Raw genomic sequence first — 17418 nt, forward strand, 5'->3', positions numbered from 1 at the left:
TTAAATTAATTAATTAATTAATTAAAAAAATAGAACAAATGTCCACCTCTTTTCTCCTTATGGCAAAGTTCACTTAAGATTAAAAATGGGTTCTGCATACAAAGAAAGGGGAGGGGAGGAGGAGACAGAGTAAAACAGTAAACCCCAGTGATAGCTCATGTATCCTGAGAATGTGCGTCACTTAATCTTCTTGAGAACATTATGATGTTTGCCAATGTCCTGGTGGGGGAAAATGACTTACTAGGGAGTTGGCAAAGGAGGAATTAAGTCTAGGTCTGGCTCACTCCAGTGCTCCCATGCTGGACTGCTACCCTCTTGGCCTCTCAGGAAGAACAAAACCAAAGTAAGGAACAACGAGGGGAGAGAGAAAGCCAAAGAATGTGGGAGAAAGAGAGGCAGCTTGAGTGGCCTAGAATCAACTTTCCAATTTCAGGAGTATTGGCTCAGCACCCCACGTAGGTGGAGGAAGAATTCTCCTATATTGAAGGAGTCTGAGGGGTTGACTACCAAAGTTGACTGTGGAAGCACTTGGGGTGTATCCAAGACTTGTTTTTCTTGCATCTGTTGTCTCTTCATTGTGAAGAAATTTCTGAGAACTGTCACACTTATTACAACAAATGTCACTACGATGAAAAACATTTGAATCCCCCATTTTAAGGAACAGGTTTTCTCATGTGCATATTTTGCAAAATTCTTGAACGCCATAAGCATTTGAGCGGTAGTTTGGAATTAAAAGGAAGGATTCTTTTTGCCAGGTTAATGTTTCATCGGCAGGTCAGGAGTGCATGGGATTTCAAAATAAAGCAAGAGAGAGGCTAACGGAGCATCCCAGTCTCTCGGTGGAGTCACCGTAATCCAGGACCCTTTCCTGGCTTTGCCCATTAAGGGATGTAATTTTGGTAGTTTTCCTACGAGTGTTCAACCATTTGCAGAGTAATTCACAGTGACCAATCATTCATTTAAACAAGCATTTGCTGAATACCTTTTGTGCTGAATACGTTCCTTTGAACCTTGTAGAACTTCTGCCCCTTCCTGTACCTGCTCTGTCCTTGAGGGACTGACCTTTATGGACTGTACCAAGCCTCAGGCTTTCCTTGGGCTCAATTTGTAGAAGGCACTAGCAGGAGAGGGGAGGGCAGGAGAGGGAAGTAGGGTTATTCATTCCATAGGTGGGGCATCTGCAAACTGTGACCCTCGATCCAAATCTAGCCTGCAATTTATTTCTATAAATAAAGTTTTATTGACACACAGCCATGCCCATCCATTTAAGTATTGTCTATGGCTGCTTTTACTCTCCAAATGTCAGAGTTGGGTAACTGTGACACAGACGTAATGGTCTGCAAAGTCTAAAATATTAATTTTCTGTCCTTTACAGAATAAAGTTTATTGACCTCTGCCTTAGGTAACTCCCTCTCTGGGCAGGGTTATTGATTCCTTAGGCATCTCCATGCCTGTCAAAAGTCACCACTGTCAAGTGGCCCTCCTATAGCTTCAGCTACACCACAGCTAGGGCTCTTCCTGAGTTCTGGTAACTGTCTCTTCCCCTGGCCCTATCAAGGCCTACAGGTATTCTCACTATGGCTAGCCCTGGGGTGCATCACCATCTTTTGTTGCCCTTCTTTATCCCTGTACCCACTCTCTTAATGTCTCCTAATGTACCCCGTTGGAATTACAGAGAACCACAGGTAAGTAAACAGCATGAGATTCTGGGAAAATGGAGAATAATTGCCTGTTTCTTTAGCTAAACACTTGGCAGAGCACTTTGGCCATCATCTTGCTTTATCCTCATAATGACCCCATGAAGTAGTTCTTATTGTTTTCCTATTAGCAGGTAAGGAAACCAAGGCCTTTTTGAAAACTGAGTAACTTGTCCACGATTTCTACCTTGAGGGGAAAAAGTAAGGATTCTGATCCAGGCTCTTAATCCTTAGGAGATAACAAAGCACAGATTGTGGTTCACTGTTCTTTTCAGGCTGGTGCTCCTGTTGAAATAAAGCTGAGATGGCTGATTTTGGCCATACCTTGAAGGAACTCATACATTGTGTGAAAGACTTTGGGCTAAATAGTCTAGGCATGACACACTAAACAGATGTGTGTATCTCCTGGAAAAAAGTTTTGAGTTCACGACTATCACACTTGTTTAGCGATATGCACTTTTCAAAGTGTTTTCACAGCCTCATAACAAGTCCGTGAAGCCAGATGACAGTTCTTAGAACAGTTTCAGAGTCCAGCAAACCAAGACTGAGATGTAAACTTACGGTATCCACATCCAATGAATATTAAGAATTCACGCATATGTGACAAAGTCCAGTGTTCTTTAAAAGTCCTGGCTAAATGGCCCTAGAGGGTCAGGGGGAAATGCATTTTGTGAAGACTAGCCTCAGCACTAGAGGCAGAAAAAAACACTTGAAGTCCATCTGTGGGCTTCCTAGGGAATCAATGGCCAGAGGGTAATATTCCTTTCTGTTTTTGTAACTTTCTCTAACACATACTTTTCTCATACTGCCACAGATGTGTTTAACTATTAAATGCTCATGTCAACGATCTTGAACCTAGAACATTTTTATAAACTCCACTCATATCTCCAATTACAGAGAAAATGAGAAGATTCTCTGGAAGCTGGGGTTTTCCTCTGTATCTTTAGCTTTACACATGCCAAATCATATTCCTAACCACTCCTCTAAAGCCTTCCCTTCTTGCTGTGTTTTACTGCACTGTTCTTGATATCACCAACTTCCTAATCACCACTTAGCCAAGCCTGAAACACCAAATTTGTTTCAGTTCTTCCTCTAGCCTGTTAGTCTTACTGGTGGTGTTGACTCTGTCCTTTTAAATCCCTTTACTATCACTTTTACTTGACCCCCTTCTATACACTATCTAGACCATATTCCCTTAAGTGCACGACTCTGATCATCTCATTGACTTGAGCAAAAAGCCTCTGGGGCTACACACTATTCATAAAAATGAAAATTCATTATTCAAATTAGTAAATTCATTAATGAACATTAATATTCATTGGATGTGCATACACAACACTTAATTTCTCAGTCTTAGTTTGCTGGACTCTAAAATGGCCTTAAGAACTGTCATCTGGCTTCACAGTCTTGTTATGAGGCTGTGAAAATGCTTTGAGAAGTGCATATCGCTAAGCAAATGTGATATACATGAAACGGAAACTTTTTTCCCAGGAGATACATGCATCTGTTGAGCGTGTAATGTCCGGACTATTTTCGTCCTTCTCCGTCTCCGCCTGTCTCCTGCTATGGATAGTTTACAAACTTGGTCAATAACAGTCCTGGAAGGACGTGACGCCCCCAGCTAAGGACGTAGGTCAGAGATCTAAAAGGCAGGAGGATTTTCGGGGAGGAGCAGGGGCAGGGCATGACCTAGCACCTAGCAGCGCCGCGGATTGGTGGAGGAGAAGGTTGTTCCCTCAGGGCGGGCGCTGATTGGCTGCGGAGGAAGAGGCATGACTTCCGAAGTTGAGCAAACACCTCCTCCTCAAGGCCCCCATCCCAATTTCTGCTGGGAATTCGGATCCTACTCAGCCCGGACCCGGGAGCGCAGAGGCGGCGGGGACCGGACGAGGTGAGCAGGGAGAGGGTGCCCGGAGGGGCTGAGCAGATGGGCGGTGGGCTCAGCCTGTGAGAAGGATTTGGAGATCGCAGGCGGGGCTCTGCCAGTCCGCCGGGCGGTGCTGGCGAGCTTTGCCTCCCCCTCCCCGCGCCGCTGGGGACCCGGGAGCTCTGCGGACTCCGGCCTTTGCCGGGACGAGCGTACGGAAGAGGGTGGCGAGCGCTTGGGCCTCCTCGCCAGGCCTCCCCGGCTAGCGTTTCTCTGCACGCGAGGGCTGGGAGGTGGGGCGCAGCGGGCGCGGCTCCGGAGTTTCTGTATAGGAAGAAGGCAGGGGATGGCAATTCGGATTTCTTTCTTGGCGAGGGCTGAGGTGGGGAGCGGTTGCTGGGGAGTAAAGCATTGGTATTGAAGCTGTAGAGCAAACCCTCTGTTAATTCTTGGACTGTGTGCTTATTTAGATAGGCAGCTGTGGGAGGTGGTTGACGGAGAGGGGGGCCTCCCCGCGGCCCCCCGGTCCCCCCCACCCCGATTTCTTTCGGCGCATCTGAACTGCGGAGAAACCGCAGGGGCTGTGCGGGCCAATGTGAGCGTTTGCGCGGGGAGGGGGCGCGGTTAGAAGCAGTTATCTACCCTGTTTAATTCAGTGGGACTAAATGGCCCGACTACTTCTGGAAGAAATATGCTTTTTAGGCACTGATTTTAGGAGAGCGGGAGTGGGTGTGGTGAGAGGGAGAGAGTGTGTTTAGTGACTCTAACAAAGATGAACATTTTTTGATATTGTGGGTCGTCAGCTATCGGAATGTGGAAAAGGCGTAGCTGTTATTACGCCGACCTAGCTATGCACAGGACCGAACCATCACTGACTTTGACACGTGGCTTTCATATACTTTATATTGGAAGAAAAAAAAAAACCAAGAAACCCATGGCACTTGGTGTGGACGCTTCTGTGTGTGTGTGTTTTGTAACTTGAACTCCCCCCCCCCCTTTTTTTAAAAAATAAATAAATAAATTTATTTATTTATTTTTGGCTGTGTTGGGTCTTCGTTTCTGTGCGAGGGCTTTCTGTAGTTGCAGCGAGCGGGGGCCACTCTTCATCGCGGTGCGCGGGCCTCTCACTACCTCGGCCTCTCTTGTTGCAGAGCACAGGCTCCAGACGCGCAGGCTCAGTAGTTGTGGCTCAGGGGCCCAGTTGCTCCGCGGCATGTGGGATCTTCCCAGACCAGGGCTCCAACCCGTGTCCCCTGCATTGGAAGGCAGACTCTCAACCACTGCGCCACCAGGGAAGCCCCTCTTTTTTTTGCTATAAAGCTGAGTGAACCTAGGGCCAGACTACCTTCTAGCCATGTAACCTGGTGGCCGTTCTGCAAAATGAGCTAGGACGACAAAGGTTAAGCCAATGTCCCCAAGTGACTTTCCCACTCTCCAGAAAATCATATTTGTTATCAGTCTCACTTGTTACTGGTGACAGCGTCATCAGAATTTTGATTTATTTGTAATTGAAAAATTTCCCCCTTTACTAACTAATCTTCTATTTAATCATTAGCAGATTTTGGTTCAGGACTTTGGAAGTGATCTTTGGTATGTAACCAATGCCAATTTAACAAAAAAGTTTTCATTTTTCCAAATATTCTTTTTCTAATTTTCTCATAGAGATAACATTACAACAGTGGCAAGTTTCTTTGCTGAGGCCACAAAAAAATTCTATGGAATTCATGGAATCACGGAAATGCTGTACATTTGGAATGGGAAATAACCAACAACATTATTACCGTGTTCATAGAATTAAGGTGCAACCAATTATAAGATGCATTCCCATTTTGGGGATGCTAAAATGTGAAAAAACATGTTTTAAATTTGGTGAAATACAGTATTAAAATGATAACTTATTTTTCTTGAACACTCATGCCTAAAGGGTGAAGGTAAAGAGATGGTTTACTGGGCTTCTAAAAAAATAAGAAAGGGGAGGGATTAATATGGAGCCATTGTGAAGGCCTTCCCACGGTGTGACCCAGAGTATGGAAAAGTGGTGTCTTCTGTCAGTGGTGATGGTTGTGCTCACCTTTTTTTAAAATAAATTTATTTATTAGTTTATTTTTGGCTGCATTGGGTCTTCGTTGCTGCACGGGCTTTCTCTAGTTGCGGCGAGCGCGGGCTACTCTTTGTTGTGATGTACAGGCTTCTCATTGTGGTGGCTTCTCTTGTTGCAGAGCATGGGCTCTAGGACACTTGGGCTTCAGTAGTTGTGGCACACAGGCTCAGTAGTTGTGGTGCATGAGCTTAGTTGCTCCGCAGCATGTGGGATCTTCCCGGACCAGGGCTTGAGTCCGTGTCTCCTGCACTGGCAGGCGGATTCTCAACCACTGCACCACTAGGGAAGCCCCTGTGCTCACCTTTGAGGAGTGGGCAGGCTTGCAGCCTTTTTCTTAACATTTACTGAGTGTTTATGGCATGCAAGGCAGTGCTCAGCACTTTATGCCTACTAGCGCAAATAAACTTCACAATAGCTCTAAAAGGTAGATAGTATGATTCCCATTTTGCCGATGAGGCACAGACAGGTTAAGTTACTCACCAAGGTCATAGAGTAACTGGGAAGCTGAGGAACCCAGGCCATTTGTGGAAGAGAGGAGTCAGAATTCCTTTGAGGTACCCCCTCCTGTTTTAAGCTCTGGGCTCCTAGTCACTGCAGTTAATCCAGGTAATTTAAGTGAATATCCTGTCTTCCTCCGTAGTGTTTTTGGTATTTTTGTCTCCCTGTTTACTGTACTTCACCTGGATCTTCATGAGTCAGAGTGCCTATTTATGTTCTAAAATTCTAATGCTTTTGTAATGCACAGTGCCTAGTCACTACTATCCTTAATAGAATCAGTACATCAGAGCTGAAAAGGACTTTAGTATTATATTCCAGTCTGGATTAGGAAACTGAAGTCAGGTAAGGAGCCCCATATCTAGTTAAATGTCTCAGCAACCAGGTCTGGATTTTGCTACCATTTTTATTTGCATTTCAAAATATTCATTGGTCTATGAGATTTCAGCAAGAGATTAGACCTTTTGTGGGGCATTGTTGGAGGGATGGGAGATATGAATTCCTGTTCTTATTCATCAGTCTATTTTGTTTTCTCTGCTACATTGGTCTTTATGACATTCATTTAAATTTTCTCATTTATTTCTTCATTCTTTCGCAAAACACTTGAGTTCTCCTATGGGGCGGTCACTGGGAATACAGAGATGAGGAAAACACAATTCATTTCTTCAAAGAATTTAGAGTTTAACAAAGAGACAGACAAATATGCAGATAAACATTTTGGATCAGACTCCAATTCAGAACTAACTTTGCATTCCATCTCAGTGAAGCTACATTTGTGGGCTAGAGACCAGGAGACTCATAGGTCTTATGTCTTTGGATGACTTTGAGTAGCTTATAGGCTTGAGAACATATGAATATTCTCAGACCAGATTACTTAGCACTAATAAGCACTCCCCAAGTCTGCTTGTTTTTACTTCTAGCTAACTATTTTGTAAGGAGTTTAATATTAAAATAATGTAGCTATGCAACAGGAAATAAAAGTATGGAGGACAGTGTTGCTGCATACCCAAGCCTAGTTCTAGCAAGCCTTGGGGTTGGGAGGTATTTGGATTAGTTCTGGGCCATCACTGGGTGTTCTGTTAATTTGGAACTCTTTTGGACCTCTACAGGATTATTATGTTCTGGATGCCAAATATGTTGTGTAGGCCAAGACTCATGGCCATGCAGCTGCCTACCCTTATTTATAGTACCAAGGCTTCCTGGGAAACCATGGCTTTTTAAATACACTTGCACTTTTTGAATAAACTGGAAGTGTGGATATAAAACATTTGCATTTCTCACTCATTATTTATTTTAGTCAGCTCAAGGCTACTCCATCCTTAGTGTCTCAATATTTAACCAAGATGTATGCCTGATCATTTGCAAATAACTTGGCATTGAGAAATCTCCCCATGTAATTGGATGGTTTTAGTGTGAGTCACTGAATTATGTTCTAGTGGAATTATTTCAAAGATCTAAAATATAAGGACAAAGAGCACATCTCTCACTTTGGGGGCTAAAGATAGATGATTTGGCCTTAAAATTTCTTTAATACTGAATGTGTAATCCTTTTGACATGTCTCAGTGGAAGCACCAGAAATTAGAAGGGGCCAAGCCTAACCCTCTTTTGTACTTAAGCTCTTGTGTTTGCTTGCACATTGTTCTGGCTTTGGTAGGTGGTTTGTAGGTTTAAAAAGTTTTCTGTTTAGGTTGATAGTATGGAAAGGATTGAAGAGACTTAAAATATTTTTGAACATTCGATGGAAGGATACAAAGCTCTCTGTAGATCTCAGCTTTCTTCATCCACCTACCACTCTAACCCGTGAAAACCAGCGCAAATCAAGTACTCTGTCTTCTGGCATAAGTACTACCTGAACAATAACAGATAAATGTAACCTGATCCAGTTACATTTAAAAGTTATACCAACCAAAGAGCAGACTGTTTTATTATGATTCATCCATAGATGCTTGGAAAATGCTGTTTATGAAACATGAGAAATCCCATATTTATATGAGGCACGCTACCTTCATTTGTATTATCTGGTTTGAGATGATCTTTTCTCCCATCCACTCTGACTCTAATATTCAGCTATAATTAGTGATTGATAAGTCACCAGCAGATACTGCTTGAGGTCATTTAATTAGATAAAATTGTTTCATGCTGCTCCTGTTGGATCTCATGAAAATGAGCAGGGGACTGGATTGCTGCTGCTTTACAAGAAACTAACATCACGCTATGCATACCTTAAGTAACCCCAAATTTATTTTTAATTAAAGAAAGAAAATCAAAACACTTCTCCCATAATCAATGGGCAAATTATAGCTCATCAAGAAAATGTCTGGCTTTTATTTATTTATTTATTTATTTGCGGTACGTGGGCCTCTCACTGTTGTGGCCTCTCCCGTTGCGGAGCACAGGCTCCGGACGCGCAGGCTCAGCGGCCATGGCTCACGGGCCCAGCCGCTCCGCGGCATGTGGGATCTTCCCGGACCGGGGCACGAACCCGTGTCCCCTGCATCGGCAGGCAGACCCCCAACCACTGCACCACCAGGGAAGCCCTGTAGTGCTATTCTTGTTTTACAAAAACATACAGAAGAATCTTTTAAAATTTTATTTTAATGCCATTTGAAACATTGGCCCTTCATGTGTTGAAGGGAAGACTGTTTAGAAATTGTCAGGGAAAGGACCTTGTTCTCCAACCCTGACTGGGTGACACTTCTCGTTCTCCCCTTATTTCTCACCTCTTCCTCCTCCTTATTTTTCCTCTTTCCTTTCCTTCTCTTGCTTTTCCACATTCTCCTTGCTCATGCCAGAAGCTGTTACCAGCACACAACCCTGTCAATTAACCTCACTTGAGCCAGTGAATAAGTCCGGAGTCTTACTGCCTTGCTTCCACTTGAAGGCATTGCCAGAAATATACATGACATTTACTTCACGATATTCTTGGAAAAGCCCATAAAACACAGGACAGGGAAGTCCAGAATAACCCACTTGGGCATTTCCATGAAATGTCAGACACCTGCAGTGCCATACCTCAGAGTAATTCAGAAATTCTCACTGTTACATATTTCTTGATGACCTGAGAATGAAATGAATGGCGGTCCCAGAAAGTTCTATGCTGAGACCAAGTTTCAAGGTTCAAGCAATTGCTAACATAATCAGACCTGCTATAATCATCTTTTTTCTAAGCATCCAGAAACTTAGAATTTACCTTGGCAGGGACTCAGGAAGGATTTTTGGTGACACATAGAAAGGGGTTGATGGAGGAACCCCATGCTGTGCGAGAACTAATAATATGCCATATGGATCTGATCTATTTCTGAATTGAGCTGGCAAGAGTAACATATGTCAGATGTACGAGGTGTGGATCTGCAGGCTTTCGCAAAGAAGAGAAAATCCTGAGTGTTGAATATTACCCTAGGGATTCTGCTTCTGCTTAAAAGCAACAGCTCTAGTTGGATTTCACTTCAGTTTCTTCATCTGTAAAATGGGGCTAATAATAGTATCTACTAAATGAGATTTTCACAAGGAGGAAATGAGATAATGTCTGTAAAGTGCTCAGTATAGTGCTTAGCATATAATGTTAAATCAGTGGTGACTATTGTTCTATTTCTTTGAAAACAAAGGGTCAGGAATTGTGATTCAAGAATTCCCTACAAAAAATGAAAGTGAAAGTAGCTTCCCAAATAAAAGGCAGAAGGCCAGCCTCTGCTACTTTCCTTTCCTAGGTCCCGAGGAAGGTCTGCCGCTGCAAACGTGTATGTGTGTATTACATGAGTGTATGTGGTTATGTCTCTCCTCCCACGCTGTACCCCCGACTCCAGGCAAAGGAGGTGTGGAAGAGGAGGGAGTGTTGCTGAGAAAGGGGAAGCTGTGGTTATAAATCAAGCTTGGGCTGAGGAAAGAGACTGAATTATTTGGACATGTTTCCTAATCTTTGTGCCAAGAACTGCTACTAAGTATAGAGGATTAGGATCACTTGGTCAACTATGGTATGCGAGATGCAGCCCCTGCTGAGAAGATGGGACTGTTTCTGGGCTTCTCAGTGTGTTTAGAAGACTCATTTGTCTTTGGAATTGATTTCATTTACAAACATAGGGATTCAAGTTCTATGGGACGTTGCAGATTTTCCTTTGGCTTGGGGGAGAATAAATGTTATGGGCTTGGGCTTGGATTGGGGCTTAGCATAGTCTCTTTTAAAAACGAAACTATATAAGTAAACCAAAAAGTTAGATAAAGTATATAACAGACTTTTACTGAAAAGTCGGTCATCCGTACTTTGGCCTGAGTAAAAGTTAGCCTGAACTCCTCATGACCGGCATGTTCATTTGCTGTGTGCAGTGTTTTCTCTGCCTGCCCCTTTTCTTCCTAAAGCCTTCTTAGCCGGACTCTTTGCTGTTTGCTTTATTCTTTTAGTCTGTGTTGTGAGTTATCCTACAAGTTTTCTATCTAGGGTGATAAGTAGTTTGCCCCCAGGAAATAGTACTTGTGCATTCCATTGTTGGACAAAACTTCCCTGTCTATAAGGTGGGTCTGATTTAGAGATTGTAGTCTGATGTAACAGAAATGTGTTCCATAAGAATTGTGCTATATGCTAGGGAATTTCTAGAAGATGTAAAATCATTTAGTCTCTATATTTTCATGCCAACCTTAAACATAGAAAACTAAGGTTCAGCATTCAAATGACCAGCAAATTATCATCTGAAATGACTTCTGACTACTAAATTTATGTAACCATTTGAAGAGGCACAGAATACTGTTTGATACTTATGCTTTAAAATTTTCTGTAAAATTTATTCTGTGCTGACACATAGTAAGCCTCTTGTAAATATTTCTTAATTGAATTAATGAATAGAGTTACAGAATCTGGAATAGCAGTTAGAAAACTGAGACAGGTCTGGGTTTAATATGATAGCAGGGGGAGGTGGTCTGGTAGAGGAAACTCTGGAAAAGGGAAGAGCATGGTTTTTGTTTTTGTTTTTTTTGGCTGCATTGGGTCTTTGTTGCAGTGCGCGAGCTTTCTCTAGTTGCTGTGAGTGTGGGCTACTCTTCGTTGCGGTGCGCGGGCTTCTCATTGCGGTGGCTTCTCTTGTTGCAGAGCACGGGCTCTAGAGTGCAGGCTCAGTAGTTGTGGTGCATGGGCTTAGTTGCTCCGCGACATGTGGGATCTTCCCGAACCAGGGCTCAAACCCGTGTGCCCTGCATTGGGAGGCTGATTCTTAACCACTGTGCCACCAGGGAAACCCGGGAAGAGAATGTTTAGAGCAACAACAGGGTCAGAGAAGTGAGGCTGGGGGTGTCAGGTGCTTCTTCAGCTTCTAACACCTGTGGTGATAAATTGTTTGTTTGTTTTGTTTTCTTAAATTTCCAATCTTCCAGGACCAATGCTTTTATAAAATTCAATACCAATGAATTACTAGAAAAATGATCCTGTCATATAAAGGTTTCTAAGTGCTTACTTTCTATTTCTGTACATATCTCATTGTGGACCAGTACAAAGCAGTCACTGACTGACAACAGGCTATAAAACACACTGAGTAGAACTAGTTTAGGAAATGGTCAGAGATGAAACTCGAAAGCGGTTGGAGCTAGATTGTCAAGGATCTTGTACATTATGAAAGGATTCTAAACTTTAATCATCAAAATTGGCATAAATTATCTTCCTGTATTTGCATTGTAGATTAACTTGCTTAAAACTTTTGTGCTGAATGTGTGTTTGATAAAACATACATTAAAAAAATGAGTTCAACTTAGCAGATATTGATTAGTGTCCCATAAGTTGCTTGGGACATTTTATTGTTTTTTTTTTTTTTGGAAGTAACTTTGTTTGTGGAGGTTTGGGTTTGTTTGGGTAAAGGAACAGCATCCCAATGACCAGCAAATTATCATGTCATCCAGGTTTTCACTCTCCCTTCTTCATCTTGAATCTGTTACCACCTGAGTTGGTTGGATTTTACAGCAGATTTCTCAGGAGACCAGAACTGACCTGTGGGTCTTCTTGCCTTTTGTTGTCCTGCTCTTACAATTTCTTTACAGTCACCAGGTTTCAAGATGCTGCGAGTACCTAGGACCAAACTGGGCAGGCTGGGCCTCAGCCTCTCCAGGCTTCACTATAAGGCGGTGATGGCATTGAGGCGGGAGGATGTGAACGCCTGGGAGAGGCGGGCTCCCCTGGCTCCCCGGCACATCAAAGGGATCACCAATCTGGGGTACAAGGTCTTAATACAGCCTTCCAATCGGCGGGCCATTCACGATAAGGTAAATATTTCCAATTTTTAAAAATAGGTGGGACTGAAATGACCCTGTGTATGAAAAATAGGGAGCATCTGAGTGAAAATAAAATGTTTGCTAGTGTCACTTAAAGACCACATGACAATATTTCTTTACTTCGGTTATAATGAGATTATATAGTTATGAGATTTCTAGTTAGAATCCTTTCTTGAGCCCATAATTTAGCCAGTAAGTATTATTTTCACCCCATTCCATGCTTTCTTCCAGCTGAGGGATAAAATGATTGCTTTTAGGAGATGACATCCTTCAGTCATTCTCTCCTTCATGTGTGACCCTGGTTCTAGGACTGGAAAGACAAATGTCTGCAGGAAATGCTTCACTGAGTAGAGTTTGTTCATGAGTGTTTACCTTGCCAGCCACCAGGTGAAGCCCCTCGTATTCATCATTCTGTTTATTCTTCACAATAATCTTATGACACAGGTTTGACTTTTATTTTTATTTTAGATACATGCATGTGTTTTTCCTTTCCTGAGCCGTTTGAAAATATGCTGCAGACAATGCCACTTTATTTCCAAGTGCTTCAGTATACATTTCCCAGGAATAAATCATCTTCCTGCGTAACCACTGTATCTTTTTCACACCTAAGAAATTAATAATTCCACAATATCATCTCACATCTCACATTTCAAATTCCCCATTGTCTCAAATGTCTTTTATGGTTTTTATTTTAATCAAGGCTTAATTAAGGTTCATTATTATGTATCTTTAGTTCTTTTAATCTAGAACAGTACTGGGCTTATTGTTAACTAGGCTTATTGTCGTGATCATTTTGCAATATATACAAGTGTCGAATCATTTAGATGTATACCTGAAACTAATATAATGTTAATTATACCTCAATAAGAGAATATTGAATGGAATTTAATATTTCTTAGAAGAATTTTTTTGTTTTTGGCCTTTAGAATACATCCCACAAAGAATATTCGGAGTGCTGTGTTCAAAAGATATCTGAATGAGTTTTTCTCTGTGGTTACATGTCAATGTGATATCCAGTTGGATTTATTTTTGTTTCTATGACATTTTAATATTTGCTTTAAATCCTTTTTGATTTAGTTTTATTTTTCAAATAAGTTAAACATTTACAAGCTTCAAAGATTAAAACTGTATAAAAAGATGCGACACAGAGAAGTCTTGCTCTCATCTTAATCCCTTACATCCCATTCCCACCCACCCTATAGGTTACTATTTTCATCAGTTTCTGATCTATCATTCCTGTGTTTCTTCTTGCAAAAATAAGCATGTGTATGTGTGTGTATGTATGTTTTCTTATTTTCCCTTCAATCTTATACAGAACGTTTTATACTGTATATACTCTTTTGCACCTTGCTTTGTTCTACAGCATACCTGGAAATCACTTCATGTCAGTTCATAGACATCAGCTTCATTCTATTTAATGGCTGCTATAATTACTCCATTATTTTTCATGATTTATTTAACCAGTCTACTATAAATGGGCAAATAGATTGTTTTCAGAGAAACCAGGTATGAACCATATGTTCATTCTTTTACTTTCTTTCCTATTCATTTGTACTTTACTTTGAAGTAGATTCCTAACTAGATTTATCTTCATTTTATTCAACTGCCATCTAAGATGCTTTAAAAATTCTGCCTGGATCATGCTACCCCTTTATTTAAAAATCTGAAATGATTGTCTATTGCCTCCATGTACTAGCTATGAAATCTCAGTTTAATGTGTAGGACTCAGGTTTCCCATTGATAAATTGGGGATAATAATAGTACCTACCTCATGGGAGTTTTGAGAATTAAATGAGATAATTCACCCAAAGAGCTTAGCAAAGCACATAGTAATTTATTAATAAATATCAACGGGGCTTCCCTGGTGGCGCAGTGGTTGAGAGTCCGCCTGCCGATGCAGGGGACACGGGTTCGTGCCCCGGTCTGGGAAGATCCCACATGCTGCGGAGTGGCTGGGCCTGTGAGCCATGGCCGCTGAGCCTGCGCGTCCGGAGCCTGTGCTCCGCGATGGGAGAGGCCACAACAGTGAGAGGCCCGCGTACCGCAAAAAAAAAAAAAAAAAAAATCAATTATTATTTTTATTTTTATCCAATAAAGCTCATATTCACCATAATAATATTCAGTCTATTTTTCTAAATTGATTCACTTATTATGCCCTAAACATCTCCTTACTTTCCCATCTCCTTCACTATCTCTTACTGATATTACCAGCTTGTATTTCCCATCTCCATCCCTCCAAATCCTACCCAGCCTTTTAGATTAATTTAAATTTCCACATTTCCTTGATCATCTCACCTGGGAGTTATCTCAATATCCATTAAATTAATATATCACTTAGATTATGCTACTCATAATGTTCTTTTGAATTCAGCCTCATGCACTGTGCCTCTGACTTCTTTTTACAATATTTTGTGAGCTCCTTTACAGGGGAGATCTTGTCTCTGTTTCTTTGTGTCCTATCTCATCTGTAGCACAGTCCATGGAACAGAGTAGGGCAGTAATAAATACTAACTGAACAACAAAAAACAAAAGAAAAGAAAATATTGCATATATGTCTTTCCTTTAAAAGTATACCTGTATATAAAAGTATATATATTTCCTTTAAAAGTATAAAAGTATATTGCTATTTAGCACTTAATGTTTCAGGGCATTGTTGGCACAAAATATACATTTTACATGTATATTTAAATCACATGTGCTAGCAGTTATGGTCAAACTATTAACAGTTCTTAGATTAAAGTATGTGCTGAATTCTCTAATTTTTTGTTTCTGGTACAAAAGTCAAACATGTTAGATTGATCTTTAGCCAGCAAGTAAGAATATTAGAAGTAGTTTTTCTATGATTTGTTCCTTATATTTGTTTCCTTCAAAAGGTTGTGACTTTAACTGCTACATTTATTTATTAAAGAAAATATGGATACAACAAATCAAGAGAATAACTTTTAATCAAAATTACATTCCCAGGAATATGTCAAAGCTGGTGGCATTCTTCAGGAGGATATTTCTGAAGCTTGTTTAATTTTGGGAGTTAAAAGACCCCCAGAAGAAAAACTAATGCCTAAGAAGACCTATGCATTCTTCTCCCACACCATAAAGGCTCAGGAAGCCAATATGGGTTTGTTGGATGAGATCCTAAAACAGGTAATTAGTGGCCAATATTCATAAATATTAACATAGAAACATATATATTTTTTAACTTTTAACTGTCAAGTAGAGTTTTAGTTTTCTTTCAGCATCTAGAAAATACATCACGTATTCACCTCAGTAGGAGAGGTGATCTGCAGTTAGTGCTTGTATAGTTCTGCCGCTCTTCGGGCTGCTCTGCTGGGCAAGTTTGGAGTTTGTGATAAGAGGAACCAAACACACTTCATTCCTTTGTATTCTGAAATGGGAAGAATGATAGGAGCATTTGCTCCAAATGATTATTAACTTATAAGGTTAATAGTTCAAATATTAGCAAGTAGAATTTTAGAGCTAAAAGGAACCTCAGGGATCATATAACTTAACCACCCTAATTTTTCAAATGGAGCCCAGAGAGGTGAAGTGACTTGACTGAGGCTGCACAGCTCTGTAGTACCAGAACTGTACTGGAAACTATTTTTACATTTATTAACATTCATAAGGAAAAGAAACATTTTTTGAGATATAAATACTGTGGAAAAACTATCATCTATTTAAAATCCATCTATTTAAAATACTCAACAAATATTTACCAAGTGCCTACAATGTGTCTGACACTGATCACTGCAATGAACATAGCTTACGTTCTAGTACGAGGAGACACTAGAATAAATAAACAGCACCTCATATGTCGCTTGGTGATATGTGTAATGGAGATAAATATAATACAGGAGAAAAAAAGGAGTGCTGGGCACTAGGGGAGGTGATAATGCTACTTGAAATAGGATGATCAGGGAGTGCCTCATTGCAGTATTGGCATTGAGCAAAAATTTGTAAGAGGCAAAGGATCAAGCCATATCCATCTGAGAGAAGCCTTCCAGCCTGAGAGAATAGTAGTGCAAAAGCCCGACAGACAGTCTTTTTGAATGGAGGATTAGAGTTAATCATATTCTAAGATGCTTATTCTGCCTGCTCTGTGAATAAAAGTTGGAGACTGGAGAAGGAGAGCAAAATTGATAAGAAGATTGTTAGTCTAGACTAGTCCAGATGCTAGGCTGCAAATGATGTTGAGGGCGGCAGGAGTGGAGGTCGTGACACATGGACAATCTTGGATGTATTTTAGAGGTCTGATCCTGCAGGATTCATGGATGAGGTGAATGTGGACTATGAGAGAAAGAGAGGAGTCAGAGGCGACTCCAGGATTTTGGTTAGAGTAACTTAAAGGAGTTGCTTTAGATTGACATGATGCTACTGCACGAGGAGCAGGCTTGGGTGGGAGGATGAAGATTTGAGCTTAGGGCCTGTCGAGTTTAATTTGCCCATTAGACATGTAAGGGGAGATGCTGAGTGGGCCATTGGATGTGAGTCTGTAGCTCAGGAGGGCAGCTTCTCCAGATACACATTTTTCAGTTGTCAGAGACTAGATGGTATCTAAAGCCATGAGACTGGGTGAGGGTAAGGAGTGACTGTAGATGGAGAAGTCCAAGGTCTAAGTCCTGGAGTAAGGATGTTAGAGCATTAGAAACTAGACTTGAATCTGACGATAGGTAGAGGACAGGAGAGTTTCACAAACAGTAAAAGTAATGGAGGAAAATGTATTTTACATAAACCTGTAGAATACATTCTTACTAATTTCAGATTCACTAAACAGACACTGTAGTTAATTTACAGTGTTTCATAAGAATCAATTCAAAAAGTAATTAAAGGAAATAGTATTATAGAAGAATGTTTCACTTTAAGCAGATAAAACTCCTCAAAAAGTACTTTAGAAACATTTTTCTTTTTGGTTATATGAAGTTTCGTTCATTTCAAGAAAATTAATGAAAACAGACCCAGCAGGGCTGCTTTTGGGCAACATTTTGTAACAAATTACTTGGAGTTGGATTAATAT

General features: G+C 41.0%; 1 protein-coding gene across 2 annotated transcripts in view; it reads left to right on the forward strand.

Moving 5' to 3' along the window:
• The first annotated feature begins 3476 nt into the window (after nucleotides 1–3476).
• AASS (aminoadipate-semialdehyde synthase) overlaps nucleotides 3477–17418 on the forward strand; it is a 70890-nt gene continuing 56948 nt past the window's right edge. For both annotated transcript variants that reach the window (XM_082661637.1, XM_082661638.1), the window contains exons 1-3: nucleotides 3477–3588; nucleotides 12177–12398; nucleotides 15372–15548. In XM_082661637.1, coding sequence (XP_082517763.1) covers nucleotides 12192–12398; nucleotides 15372–15548 — 384 coding nt within the window. In that variant the 5' untranslated portion in view covers nucleotides 3477–3588; nucleotides 12177–12191. The remainder of the gene's footprint in view (nucleotides 3589–12176; nucleotides 12399–15371; nucleotides 15549–17418) is intronic.

Source organism: Grampus griseus, assembly GCF_964374135.1.
Source record: "Grampus griseus genome assembly, chromosome: 9".
NCBI classification, from domain to species: domain Eukaryota; kingdom Metazoa; phylum Chordata; class Mammalia; order Artiodactyla; family Delphinidae; genus Grampus; species Grampus griseus.